The sequence below is a fragment of the Sciurus vulgaris genome, assembly GCF_902686455.1.
Source record: "Sciurus vulgaris genome assembly, chromosome: X".
Taxonomy (NCBI): Eukaryota; Metazoa; Chordata; class Mammalia; order Rodentia; family Sciuridae; genus Sciurus; species Sciurus vulgaris.
This window is the reverse complement of record NC_136471.1, coordinates 47997077-48011267: the sequence shown is the minus strand read 5'-3', so window position 1 is coordinate 48011267 and position 14191 is coordinate 47997077. Positions and strand designations below refer to the sequence as shown.

The window sequence follows — 14191 nt, the reverse complement described above, 5'->3', positions numbered from 1 at the left end:
GCTCTATTTTAGAAAATGGTCTTTGTGCTGCTGAGAATGAATTGTATTCAGTCATTGATGGATGAAGCATTCTCATATGTCTGTTAAGTCTAATTTATTAATTTACTTTTTAGTTCTATAGATTCTTTGTTTAGTTTTTGTTTGGAAAAGCTATAGTGATGAGAGAGGCATGTTAAGGTCACCCAGCATTATTGTGCTGAGTTATATTTCATTCTTGAAATTGAGGAGGGTTTGTTTGAGGCTTGTAGATTCTCTGTTGTTGGGGGCATATATATTTATGATTGTTGCACCTTGTTGATGTAGACTTCCCTTAAGCAATACAAAATGACCTTCTTTATCCCTTCTGAATAACTTTGGTTTGAAGTCCACTTTATCTGATATGAAGATAGAAACCCATGGTTGTTTACAAGATCCATGTGAATGATAGGTTTTTCCCATTCTTTTACCTGCAGTCTTTGGGCATCTTTGCCTATGAGGTGAGTCTCTTGGAGACGGCATATTGTTGGGTCTTTTAAATTATTTTTATTTTTATTTTTTGGGTACCAGGGATTGAACTCAGGGGCACTTGACCACTGAGCCACGTCACCAGCCCCACTTTTTGTATTTTATTTAGATACAGGGTCTCATTGAGTTGCTTACCACCTCACTTTTGCTGAGGCTGACCTTGAACTCGAGAGCCTCCTGCCCTCAGCCTCCTGAATCACTCATATTACAGTCATGCGCCACCACATCCAGGCTGTTGGGTCTTTTTGAAAAAAAAATATGTTTTAGTTGTAGATGGGCATAGTAACTTTATTTTATCTACTTATTTTCTTTTGTGGAGCTGAGGCTTGAACCCAGTGCCTCACAGGTGCTACACAATCACTCTACCACTGAGCCACAACCCCAGCACTGGGTCTTGTTGTTTTTCTAATCCATTCTGCCAGCCCATGCCATTTGATTGATGAGTTTAGGCCATTTACATTCAATGTTATTCTTGAGAAGTGATTTTTATTTCATGTCATTTTGATTCATTTCTGGTATTTACTTTGTAGTAGTTTCTCCTTTGATTGACTATCCTTCTATGGTAGTTCCTCCCTCTGCTGGTTTTCAATTTGAATTTTCATTTCTTTTTCATGAAATACTTTATTGAGTATATTTTGTAGCGCAGACTTTCTAGTTGTGAATTCTTCTGCTTATTGTGGAAGGCTTTTATTTCATCATCGAATGAAGCTTAATTTTGCCAGATATAGTATTCTTGGCTGGCATCCATTTTCTTTTGGGGCTGAGTATACTTTACTCCAAGACTTCCTAGGTTTCGGGTCTGGGTTGAGAAATCACCTGAGATATGATTTGTTTCCCTCTAAGTGTAACATGTCATTTTTCTCTAGAAGCCTTTAAAATTCTATCCTCAGTCTGTATGTTGGACACTTTCATAATGATGTGACTTGGTGTATGTCTGTTGTAATTTTGTATATTTAGAACCATGTATGCCTCCTGTATTTGATTTTCCACTTCATTCTTAAATTTGTGGAAATTTTCTGATATTATTTCCTTGAAAAGATTATGCATAACTTTGGTTTGTATCTCCTAGCCTTCATCTATCCCAATAAATCTTAAATCTGGTCTTTTCATGTTACCCCATATTTCTTGAAAGTTCTGTTTGTGTTCTCTTAACATCTGCTCTCCAGGGTCAACTTTTTTTTCCAGATTATGTATTTTGTCTTTGTTGCCTGACACTCTATCTTCCAAGTGGTCTAGTCTGTTGGTGATGCTTTCCACTGAGTTTTTAATTTGGTTTATTAATGTAATTTTGGGAATTTCCAGTTGGTTATTCTTCAGGATTAATATCACTTTATTGAAGTGGTCTTTCACTTCTTGGATTTCTTCTCAGATTTCACACCTTACATGGTCTTTTACCTTGCAGATCATTTTAACTATGAACTTTCTGAATTCCTTCCTCCTCTGTGACATCATTGGATTCTGTTAATGAAGTATTTCGATTTTGGGGAGATGGTTGGTTCCCTTGCTTTTTCGTATTGCTTGTATGTCTACCCGTTTATCAGTAAGACTCTGAGGTGGCAGAGCTTCTACCCTATGAATGTATAGTGTTCCCGAAGATTTCTAGTACCTCACATTTAGAGGGAGACAAAATTAACAACCAATGCAATCAATATTCATCATTAAACTAAATACTTAGCTCCTATTTTGGCATGTACAGTGTTATATGCAGAAATGGTCTGATGGGCAATTGCCAACAGTAGAGATATCATGTTTGTAAAAGGGTTTGCTATTTCAAAGGGGTGAAGAGGGAGAATACACAGATGTAGCATGTAATAATTGAGAGGAAGGATGAGAGAAAGTAGAGGTGAAGAGTTGAAGGAAAAATGAAAGGGAGAACAATAGAATTCAACTGTTCATGAAAGAAGAGAGGAAGAGAATCCACAGAAATAGGAGAAATACAATATAAGACAACAATCACAAAACAAAAACAAAACAAACAATATAAAGCAAAACCAAGACATATTAATTGAAAGCCCTAGTCCACCAAAGACAGTCAAGAAATAACTACCTTCAAGAAATGATAGAAATAAGAAGAGTGAGACAAATATGTATGTGTACAAATGTCCACAGACCCTTTGGCACACAAAAGTTTTTTTTTTTTTTTTAAACAAAGGTTCTTGATGGAAGATTAAGGAATTGTTTATGTTGCAATGGTTCAAAAATTGTCTATAATATTTAATATGTTGGTTGTCAGATCCCAATTATCTTCCTTTCCCTTTTTTCCTGAAGTACATATTGTGTGCATGAGTAGTAGTCAGGGGCTGTCAGGTTCTTCTTTCTATGGAGCTAGTCAGGTTGCACATTCTCATCTTCTCTTCTCAGCAGTGTGAGGTGTGGTGGGTTGGAGGGTGTTGTCTACTCCACTCACAGTGAGGGGTCCCTGTAGAGTTCTGTGGAAGGGGTTCTCAGAGGTAGAGCTTCTAGAGGTAGGTTTTGGTTCTAGCTAGATCCCTGGTGCTTTGTGGAATGATGTTTTGTGAAGCTTTTAAACCAGCACACCTCCAGAGCCTGGCTACTTCTGGTCCACACTGCGATCTGTATTGCTTGAGTCTCCCCTGGGTTATGCTCCAGTAGTGGAGCAGCCAGTCCTTCATACCCCTCCGTCTCTCGAGGCTCCCATATCTTGGCCACCTGGGTTCAGTCCCAAAGTGGAGCACATTCACTCCTCTCCTGCCTGGTCAATTCCCTAGGGCCCCCTCCTGGCCCTGCAAACTACAAGATTCAAAATGTGACAGACACCCAGGATCTCCTGGGTCTGAGTGTCTTGAATTCCCCTGGGTGCAACACTTTCCATGCCTGAATTTCACCCGGTTTTCTAATCACACTCTGGGTCCCATGGTGGGCCTCTTCCAGGCCCGGTTTTCAGATCCAGCTGGAATTACACAGATCTGGGTGCCTGGGTTTGGACCCACACCCACCGACCCCTGTAGACATTTTGGGACAACAGCCAGGACCTACAGGACCCCTGGTCTGACTGACCGCACTCCACCTCCAGGACCCCTGGTCCGACCCACTGCTCCCCGCATGGACTTGGCCCCCATGCCCCATGCTGCAACTCCCCATTTGCCAACACGTGTGGAAGCCAGTGCAGCCATCTTGGATTATCCTGGAAGTGGAAGCAGCCATCTTCAGGTGGGGCCAATCCCATCCCTGAGATGCCTGCTGGAGACTGGAAGCTCATTGTCAGGTACCTCTCATGCATCAGGCTACTGACGACTGGGAGGTTTGAATAGTATATGACTGTTACAGTGTAGTTTTTCTTTTTTCTCTCCTTTTTGAAAATTTTAAATTTTTGTTCCTTTATTTTTCTCACTCTCTGTATTTTCCTTTTGTTTACCTGTTTTCTCAATCTCTTTCTCCCTTTCCTCAATGCTAGCAACCAAATTCTTTTGATTCTGCTTTCACACTTCCTACAGTCTAGCACTTCTATATACTCTCTTCTTATCCCATTAACAGTTACATCCTACACCCTCCCCATCCTCTTCGTCCACCATTAGAAACTGTAGAACTCATTGCAAAGCTATTTGTAATTCTGTAGATAATAATCGAACTCATCCTCTCTGTTTATTATGACAATATTGTTATTGTCTTCATAGGAGTTATTTGGTTTAGGGTTGCATATTGTCTAACTGAGTGCTACAAATATTGATCTCCCCCTTAAAGAAGAGGTTTCAGAAATCTGCAGGGTCGCTACAAGCTTATAGGGGGGAAACTGCAAAACCCCAGATCTGCACTGCTAGCGGGGAAGATATATGAACAACATGTAAAAAACAAGGGAAGAAAGTATTCCAAACAAATGAAGATTCTATATTAATAGAATCCAATAACAGCAGAGTAGAAGAAATGTCAGAAAAGGAGTTCAGAACATACTTAATTAACATGGTTCGTGAAGCAAAGGACGAGATAAGAGATCACTTGCAGGCAATGAACAATCACTCCAATAAACAGTTAAAAGAGCAATTGCAGGAAGCAAAATATCCTTTCAACAAAGAGATAGAGATTCTGAAAATAAAACCAAACAGAAATCCTTGAAATGAAGGAAACAATAAACCAAATTGAATACTCAATGAAAAGTATCACCAAGAAACTAGCTCACTTGGAAGACAGAATCTCAGACAATGAAGAAAAAACATTTAATCTTGAAAATAAAGTTGACCAAACAGAGAAGATGGTATGAAATCATGAATGGAACCTCCAAGAACTATGGGATACCATGAAAAGATCAAATTTAAGAGTTATCAGGATTGAGGAAGGCACAGAGATACAAACCAAAGGAATGGACAACCTATTCAATGAAATAATATCAGAAAATCCCCCAAACCTAAAGAATGAAATGGAAAATCAACTACAAGAGGCTTACAGAATGCCAAAAGCATAAAATTACAGCAGGTCCACTCCAAGGCACATTATAATGAAAATGCCTAACATCCAAAATAAAGATAGAATTTTAAAGGCTGCGAGAGAAGAACATCAGATTACATATAGGGAGAAACCAATACGGATATCAGCAGATTTCTCAGCCCAGACCCTAAAAGCTAGAAGGGCCTGGAACAACATATTTCAAGCTCTGAAAGAACATGGTTGGCAACCAAGAATCTTATACCTAGCAAAACTAACCTTCAGATTTGAAGATGAAATAAAATCCTTCCATGATAAACAAAAGTTAAAAGAATTTACAAATAGAAAGCCTGCACTACAGAACATTCTCAGCAAAATATTCCATGAGGAGGAAATGAAAAAACAACAATTTAGGTCAGCAGAAAGAGGAACTAAAAGGAAAAGCCAATCAAAGGAGAAAACAAGTCAAGTTAGAAAAACAAAGTAAGCCAAAATGACTGGGAATACAAATCATATCTCAATAGTAACCCTGAATGTTAATGGCCTAAACTCATCAATCGAAAGACACAGACTGGCAGATTGGATTAAAAAGAAAGACCCAACAATATGCTGCCTTTCAGAGACTCATCTCATAGAAAAAGACATCCATAGACTAAAGGCAAAAGGATGGGAAAAATCCTACCACGCACACGGACTCAGACAAAAAGCGTGGGTTTCCATCCTTATATCAGATAAAGTGGACTTCAAGCCAAAGTTAGTCAGAAGGGATAAAGAAGGACATTTCATACTGCTTAAGGAAACCATAAATCAGGAAGGCATAACGATCATAAATATTTATGCCCCAAACAACGGCACATCCATGTACGTCAAACAATTCCTTCCCAAATCCAGGAATCAAATAGACTACAGCACGATAATTCTGGGTGACTTTAACACACCACTGTCAGAATACATGAGAAAATGCTTTCCCCTCCAGAGTCCTATCAATAGAGTATATCAACTAACTTTGGATTTTTGCCAATGGAGAGAGAGAAAATGGTCTTTCATCTGCAGTTTTAATTTATATTTTTCTTTATTAATGAGCAAAGTTAACTTGTTTATTAATAGCAAATTTTATTTCCTTTTTCTGTGTTTCGAACAGGTTATGATTTTTTGTCAATTTACATGCTAGGAAGGATAGCTCTTTGTGATATGAGCTGTAAATATCTCCCTTAGTTGTCTTTTTTTTTTAAGTTTGTTTATGATGCTTCATTCCATAAAAAAATTGTTTTTTAATGTAACAAAAAGTACCAGTGAAATAATTTATGACTTGGGGATTTTGAGTCATGAAAGGTTAGATAGTTCTTGCTAACTCCAGATTTGTAAAGAAAAAGTTTTCAAGTTTTCTTCTTATTATTTAAAGGTTGTGTTATTTAAAAAAAACATCTTTGGTACATATGGACTTTATCATGGTATATGAGGTAAGGCAGGGATATTACTTTACTTATCCCTATAACATTTATTGACTACTGCTTTTTCCCAGTGATCTGAGATGATGCCCTCTTTAAACATTCAATTTCTATATGTATCTGAGTGTACTTACATCTGGGCATTCCGTTTTGCTAATAGACCAGTATGATACTCTTAAATTATTTAGGCTTTTAGAAATGCCTTAATGTGTTTTAGTGCTGGTCCCACTTCTATGTTTATTTTTTTCACTAAATTTAGCATCAGGTGATATAGCTTAAAACTGTTAAGTTTTCATTGAGGTTTTGTTTAATTTACAAATTAATTTACATGATAACATGGTCCTTCTATTTGCAGAAAGGCTGTTTTTTCACTCCAGTGGTATTTTAATTTTTATTTTTAATAGGTCTCATTTTTATTGACAAACATATTAATATATTTTTTTGTCCTTGTTATATATGAAATTTTTTCTTCCATTAAATCTTCCAAAAGATTGTTTGAATATATGTAAACTACTGATTTTTGTACATTGATTTTGTACTTGGTAATCTAATTGAGCTATCTTACTCTTTGTAGTAGCTATTAATAAAATACCTTAAATGTAAAAATTAAAAAAAAAAAAAGAACACAGTGTTTTTCCTCCTCTTCTCACCTCCCCTGGGTCAGTGCCTGTGATAATTGGGAAGCAAAGAGTCTGGTTTTTCTGGGACTGGAAACAATGCTCTGAAGAGTGTTGTGACAATAAATCTTATTGATTGACAAAACAAAAATATAGACATGAAACCCAATGGAATAGAATAGAAGTCACAGAAACAAATCTACATACCAATAGCCAACTTTCAGATGACAAAGTTTCCAAAGATACATTTTGGAGAAAAGACAGCCCTTTTAACATATGGCACTGGGAAAACTGAATAGTTATAGGTAAAAATATGAAACTAGACCCCTATCTGTCACCTTGAAAAACACTCAAATCGAAATGGATCAAAGACTTAGGATATAGACCAGAAATATTACAACTTGCTAGAAGAAAACACAGGATCAACACTTCATCATACAGGTACTGGCACCAACTTCCTTAAGCAAGACCCCAAAAGCACAAGAAATAAAACCAAGCATCAGTAAGTGGAATGCCATCAAACTATAAAGCTTCTGCACAGCAAAGGGAACAGTTAAGAGTGTGAAGACAGAGCCTATGGAGAGGTAATGAATCTTGGCTGCCTACTACTATGATAGGTGATTAATTTCCAGAATATACAAAGAACCCAGAAAACTTAACATCAAAAAATAAATAACCCAATGGGCAAAGGAATTAAACAGAAACTTCTCCAAACGAGAAAACCAAATGGAAAAAATAATCAAAAAAATTTTTTTCAACATCCCTAGCAATCAGGGAAAATACAAATCAAAGCTATACACAGATTTGATCTCACTCCAGTCACAATGACAATGATTAAGACTATGAACAACAATAAATGTTGGTGAGGTTGTGGAATAAAAGATATACCTGTACATTGTTGGTGGAACTGCAGACAAATACAACCACTCCAGAAAGCAGTATGGAGATTCCTCAACAAACTAAGGATGGAACCACCATATGAGAGAACTATCTCACTCCTTGGTATTTTCCCAGAAGATCTAAAATCAGAATGATACAGCAATACAGCCACCTCAATGTTTATTGCAGCACAATTCACATTAGCTAAATTATGCAATCAACTCCAGATGAATGGATTAAGAAATGGTTACACAAATGGTATGCCTTTACGCCATGTACAAACAGAGAAACAACATGTATCCCATTTGTTTACAATAAAAAAAAAAAAAAGAAATGGTAATACACACACTACACACACACACACACACAAATGCAATGGAGTTCTCCTCAGTCATAAAAAATAATGAAATTATGGCATGACAGTAAATGGATGGAAATGGAGAATATCATGCTAAGTGAAATTAGCAAAACACTCAAAGGTCAAGTGTTTTTCCTCATATGTGGAAGTTAGAGTAAAAGGAAAGTGGGAGGGAAGGATTGGATAATGCAAACATCAGGGGGAGTTCAGTATTATAGAAGGAGATCAAAAGGCAGAGTGGAGGAATGGGTAAGAGTAGGCAATACAGAATGAATTCTTTAAAAATCTTGTTATGTGCATATATAAATATACCACAGGAACTTCACCTTTGTACACAGATAGAAAGAACCAATCGAATATAAATAGATGAGTGAAAGGAATTCCAGTAGGGTAGAGGAAGGAATATGGGCAATGGGAGGGAGGATGGGAAGGAAAATGGGAGGGAAAAGGGGGATCATGAACTGAAATCAAATTCTATGTATGTATGAGTGCATTGGAATAAACACAACTACTATGTGTAACTACAAAGTTCTAATAAAAAAAAAATAGATGGCATTACCACATAAAGCAGTCTGCAGATTCAGTGCAGTGAGTATCCAGATCCAAAACCACTATTTTTGCAGCAATGGAAAAAGGTGGTACTCAAATTCAAATGTAATTGCAAGGAGCCTTAGATAGCCGACACAATATTGACAAAGGGGGGGTGGGCAGGAATTAAAGGCCTTAAACCTCCCAATTTCAAAACACAGTCTAAAGCTACTAGCTCTGGTAGTGATGGCACACATCATTAGATCAATGGGGTAGAACTTAGAGTACATAAATAAACCCATATATCTCTGGTCAATTTTGAGAACAGCGTGAAGACCATTCAATGGAGCAAAGAAGAGTGTCTGGTACACATGGGACTGAGAAAAGTGGACATACATGTGTAGAAGAGTGAATTTGGATCTACTCCTCATACTACAAACAAGAAATAAATCAAAACTGGAGAAAACACCAAGCTCTAGGAGCTAACACCATAAAAATCCTAGCAGAAAATATAGGTAACCTTGGGTGTGGCAATGGAGATTTTATATATATATATAAAATATATATAAATGTTTATATATACAATATATATGTTTATATATACACACATATATAATATGCACATTATATATATAAAGCTTCTTTATTTTCTCAATTGTACATATTTATGGAATATGATATGATAATTTGATGCATGTACATGAGGATATAAAGAGGGAAAAAGAGACAGAACAAGGTTATTTGACAATTAGAGGAAGAGAAAAAGAGAGGAAGAATAACAAGAACAAGAAACAAGCAAGGAAAGTAAAACTACAACCAAAAAAATCCAAAAAACAAAAACTAAACAAAAAACCCAACCACTTCCCCTTAATCAAAACAATACAGCAAAATAGCAAAAGGTTAATAAAAGTAAAATTATAAGTTATGAAAAAAAAGAAGAAATAAATGTGTTTATGCATATGTATATGTATATACGTGAGCCAATCAGCAAACATGATGTGGGAAACTGAGGAGGTTGAAATTGTGGACAGGGCTGGATATTTGCTACCTGTGTAAAGCTGTCCTACTCTCCCTTTCCCTTTTGCCTCTTAGAGGGAGCAAGAGCTGGGTGTTATTAACCCTTCCCATTTTTGTTGTTTGCCAATTTGCCTGTTAAAGTGCCCTTGCAGTGTAGCTGGTAGAAATGTTTCTTTCTTTCTTTTTTTTTTTTTTTTTTTCCAGTACTGGGGATCGAACTCAGGGCCTTGTGCTTGCGAGGCAAGCACTCTACCAGCTGAGCTATCTCCCCAGCCCCTAGAAATGTTTCTTGAGTAACAAGGTAGGATGGAACGGGAAGTATCTCCCTTTGGAGTTTGGTCTGAAGGGCCGAGATCGCTGCATTTGTAGGGTGGGATTGATGCACAGTTCTACTTGGGAAGTTCTGGTGGCTGGCTCTAATCAGAACTTTGGAAATTTGTTGGCAGGTGTGTGTTTGAATCAGCACATCCCGGGAGATGGGCAAATACAGGTCTCTGCTCCTCACCTGGGTCTTGGATCTCTTCTGAGAATCCTACTCACAGGGCAGAGTAACGAACCACCCTGGGTAGAGGGGATATGGGAGGTTTCAAACAGCCTGCTACCCCGGAATCTGAACCTCCAAGGCTCAGTCCTGAATGTAATCACTCTGGTTGTGTAAGCCACATGGCTCAAAGGAAGAGCAAGTTGCACTCCCCTCAGGATCTCTGCCATCAAGCCCTACCCCACCACCAATTTTCTCTTCTCTATGACTGTTTCAGTCACGATCTTTCAGGTGCACCCTAGGCCACACAGTTAGCGCTGGCCAGGACTGTGGCAGTCTTGGGTACTTACAGCAGCAAGCTGCAGTACCTCCTCCTCAAGCCTGATCTCCACCTCAAGTCTCTACTTATAAGTTGAAAAACATGGAGCACTTTTCAAACACCAGCTCACTGTGCAGCCTATCAGTTAAGGTCAGACAGGCTTCTATAGGTATTTGTGTGCCCAATTCGTCTGTTTTGTTTCTCTCTTTCCCTTTGTATTGCCCCTCCCCTCTGCAGTGACATTGCACAGCTTCTTCTATCAGCCTCAATGCTGGCAACTACCTGGGCTCTGATGTGGCCTTTATCATCATTTGTTCAAAAAACCTGTCCACAGAGAAAACAGTGGGTTCCTCTGAGTCTTTGACTTTCCAATACTGAACTGTAGTAAATTTCCTCTGTCAACCACCTCATTGAGAAGCAGTATTCCTGTTGTTTCAGTTCTGAACACCAAGTAACTGGGAAGTTTGGCCTTCCTCTATTTCAGCATTTTTCACATCATCACCTTCCTTTGATGCAATTTAGGAAACTAAGAACACCAAGACACTTCCTCCATGTTTGTGTATCCTGGTGTGAGTGGGAACAAGTGTCTAACCTTGCCCGCCTTTGGATATGGCCATGTTGAAGGTGGGGGGCGGGGTGAAAGGTTCACAACTAGCTGCTGGTTTTCTCCAGTACAGAGGTTATGAGAGGGTATGATCACCAGGGGCAATACATGAAGGGGAAGTTTGTGATCATTAAAGGGATGATGCTACTAAGCCTTCTGGGAAGCAAAATAGGATGAATGGGACCCATGTTTACAATGATAATTTGCAGTTAAGCATAGGGCTGAGGGTTGGAGCTATGGGCAGGCATCCCAGGAGTATGGGGGTCAGTTCAGAAAGAAATTTGGGGTCCAAGTGTTAGGAGTGAAGAGTAATAACCAGGATCCAGAGGAATCCTGAAGAAAGGCACACAAGTTTGTTGGAGATGAGTTCTGAAAAAGGGCATCATCAAGGCCACTGTCCCTGGTGTTCCTGCAGCCACTACTGGGTCCCCTTCCCCACAGAGGCTCCTGGGCCCTGATGGATCATGGGAAGGGGTCCACTATCTCCCCTCACATGTAACCTTTGGAAGAGGTGCACCTTGTTGGAGGTGTCCATGAACTTGATGCTTTTGTACAAGATGGACGGGAAGGGAAGTGACATGTGGGAAACAATACCACTTACAGAGCTAAGCTCATGTGAGTTCTGTAGTCTCAGCATCCTTTCCACCTCGGCCCTAAGCAGACTGTTCAAAGACCCAGGGAAATGAACAGGGAAGCTGTAGATGGAGCTTGCTGGCCATAGCTGCCATTTGCTGACCCCTATACTAATCAGCCCTCCTACCGGACCCTGCACACAATTAACCCATAGATTTCAAAATGTCAAGAATAAAAGAAAATCATCACTACAAAAATTGGTAGCATAAGTGTGACTGTAAACACCTTTGTGTCAATAAATTTCATAACTAAAATTGAATGAACATAACAGGGTATCTGCATTATGATTCTCCATGTAAAATAGGTGCATAAATGTGCATGTATATGAACAGATGAAATTGTTGGCAAAAAACGAATATGCTGAAGCAGATGCTCATAAACAATGTTTAAGAGTACCTGCTGTCCCCAAACCACAAACTTCAGCAACAAAGTTGTAAAACTTAGACTTTGACTCATCATTTACCCTTACAAGAAATGACCTAAGGGAGCATTTGTAGACACAGAAGTGTGTGGATGTGTGTGTGCGCGCGCGCGCGCACTTATACACCAACCCACCTGGGGGGCACGTCAGGGTTAGCCTTTGCTTGCCTGCTGGCATGGGCCAAAGGCAGCTGTGGGAATTGTCAGGTGGATGAGTGGAAGGAAACCCTGTTGTCTGATCTGGCTAGGGAAGGAGGTGGAGGGTGTGGAAGCCTGATGGCGTAGAGAGAGGAAGTAGAGGGGCCGTGCCATGGTTTCCATGGGTCCTGCCTACAAGGGAACCCAGGCAGCCGAGAGAGCCTGAGTTGAGCCAGACACTGCGACTGATAATCCCACGGGAGAGCATCTCTGTTCCTCCCTATGAGGCCAAACCTGGAGTGTAAACTCTGCTCCCAGTGTGAGAAGACTAAGGCTTAGCGGGTTACAAGAACTTGGCTCTGACCATGCAGTCCTATTTGGAAGAAGAGTCATCTTTATTATTCTTTACGTAATGTCAACTATGGCCTCAGTACCCATTTTTCAGAAATTCACGCTCCAATATCTGGCTCCCACGATATCTGCTTTGAAAAGCAGAAAAGTGGTAGGAAGTTACTTCTGCCAAACATGCAAAAAGTGCAGGCATGATTTGTCAATTGGTGGTACTTCACCCGTGCCATTATTTATAGGATCATAACTTGAAAACATGTACTACTATCATTTTAATTTAAAAATGCGTGTTTCACCAAGTGCAAGAATTCCCTCCTAAGTGCGTAGGATAAATAGAGCAGATGTCACATTCAGCACTTGCCTGAAATTTGGTACTGCCAACTGCGCATCTTTGGGGAAGTTCCCAGAGGACTAACCACAAAGTGAGATTCTGGGCTACTGTCGCTGCTATTTGGAGGTGATAAAAAGTGGCTGAAGCCCCTCAAGAACATGGACATAGAGCACCTGCTGTCAGCTCCGTGAGGGATGCACTACCGGGCAGAGAGGTTGACTTTCCCTCCCTCTGAAGGTGCTGAATGAGACTCCTCCCAGAGTACGCTCAGGAAGGGGAGCGGGTGGGAAGGTGTGTGGAGACAGATGGAGGCGTGGGGAGAGCTGTGGAAAGGCCCGTTTCCCACACACCTGTTCACAAATCACAAAGCTGAGCATGGTATGGTCTATGAAAATGCTCAAAAGATTAGGAATGATAAGTGAAATATGTGAGCCTGGTTGGGACAGGCCCAGAATGGCTATAGTTAGGCTTCCTCACTGAGTCTATGTTATGCTTATAGTATGTAGCCAGGACTTGGAACCAGCTACGCTACAGTTAGTCAAGGCCAGAAACATTGAATCAGCGAATAGACTCAAGGTCATAAACATTAACTTATGTAACGAGTTGGCAAGGTGCCTTCTTAATCTGCATATAAAAGGGCCTGTGGCAAAGACTCCTGGCAAAACGGGATAATAGATCCGAAAATGGGGGCAAAATGAGGGCTAAATTGGAACTGGCTGCGGGCTGAAGCTGAAGCTGAAGCTGGAGGCTAGAGGCTGTGGCTACCACTGTATAAAGCGCTTCTACTATCCTAACCGCGTCTGGCATCTTCTTCAACCAGCTGATCTGTTTCCTGGGTCTGAGTTCTGGCATGACAAGTCCTAACCTCCCTATCTTCCTTCCTTCCGCAGCCCCCAATAGCCGGAAAGCATCCCTTGAGAAGCCCCTGTTGTGTCAGGTTACACACCTGCTTCTGCAGGTCTCTGGGTAGAGCTTCTTCCAGTCTCACAATCTCCAAAGGCCAATCACTAGAAGTAGCATGTGTCCTTTCTCATCAGGATTTTTTCATAAACGATGCTTGGAGCAAGCCGGATGGATCTGCTTAAGGACAGCCAGGGTGAATGGGATGGGAGCACGGTGCACAGGGTCTTTGGTCCTGGCCCTGTTGGCTCATGTCTGTGTCAGGGGAAGAGAAACCCAGGACCCACGG

At 40.1% G+C, this 14191-nt stretch overlaps 1 protein-coding gene across 1 annotated transcript in view; it reads left to right on the top strand.

The window, feature by feature from the left end:
* The window catches only part of LOC306651558 (nuclear RNA export factor 2-like), a gene marked incomplete at both ends in the record, with an annotated part of 21494 nt that extends 7522 nt beyond the window's left edge, over nt 1-13972 (top strand). Inside the window, one exon of the mRNA XM_079124234.1 lies at nt 13893-13972. Coding sequence (XP_078980360.1) covers nt 13893-13972 — 80 coding nt within the window. The remainder of the gene's footprint in view (nt 1-13892) is intronic.
* Between the last annotated feature and the right edge of the window lie 219 nt (nt 13973-14191).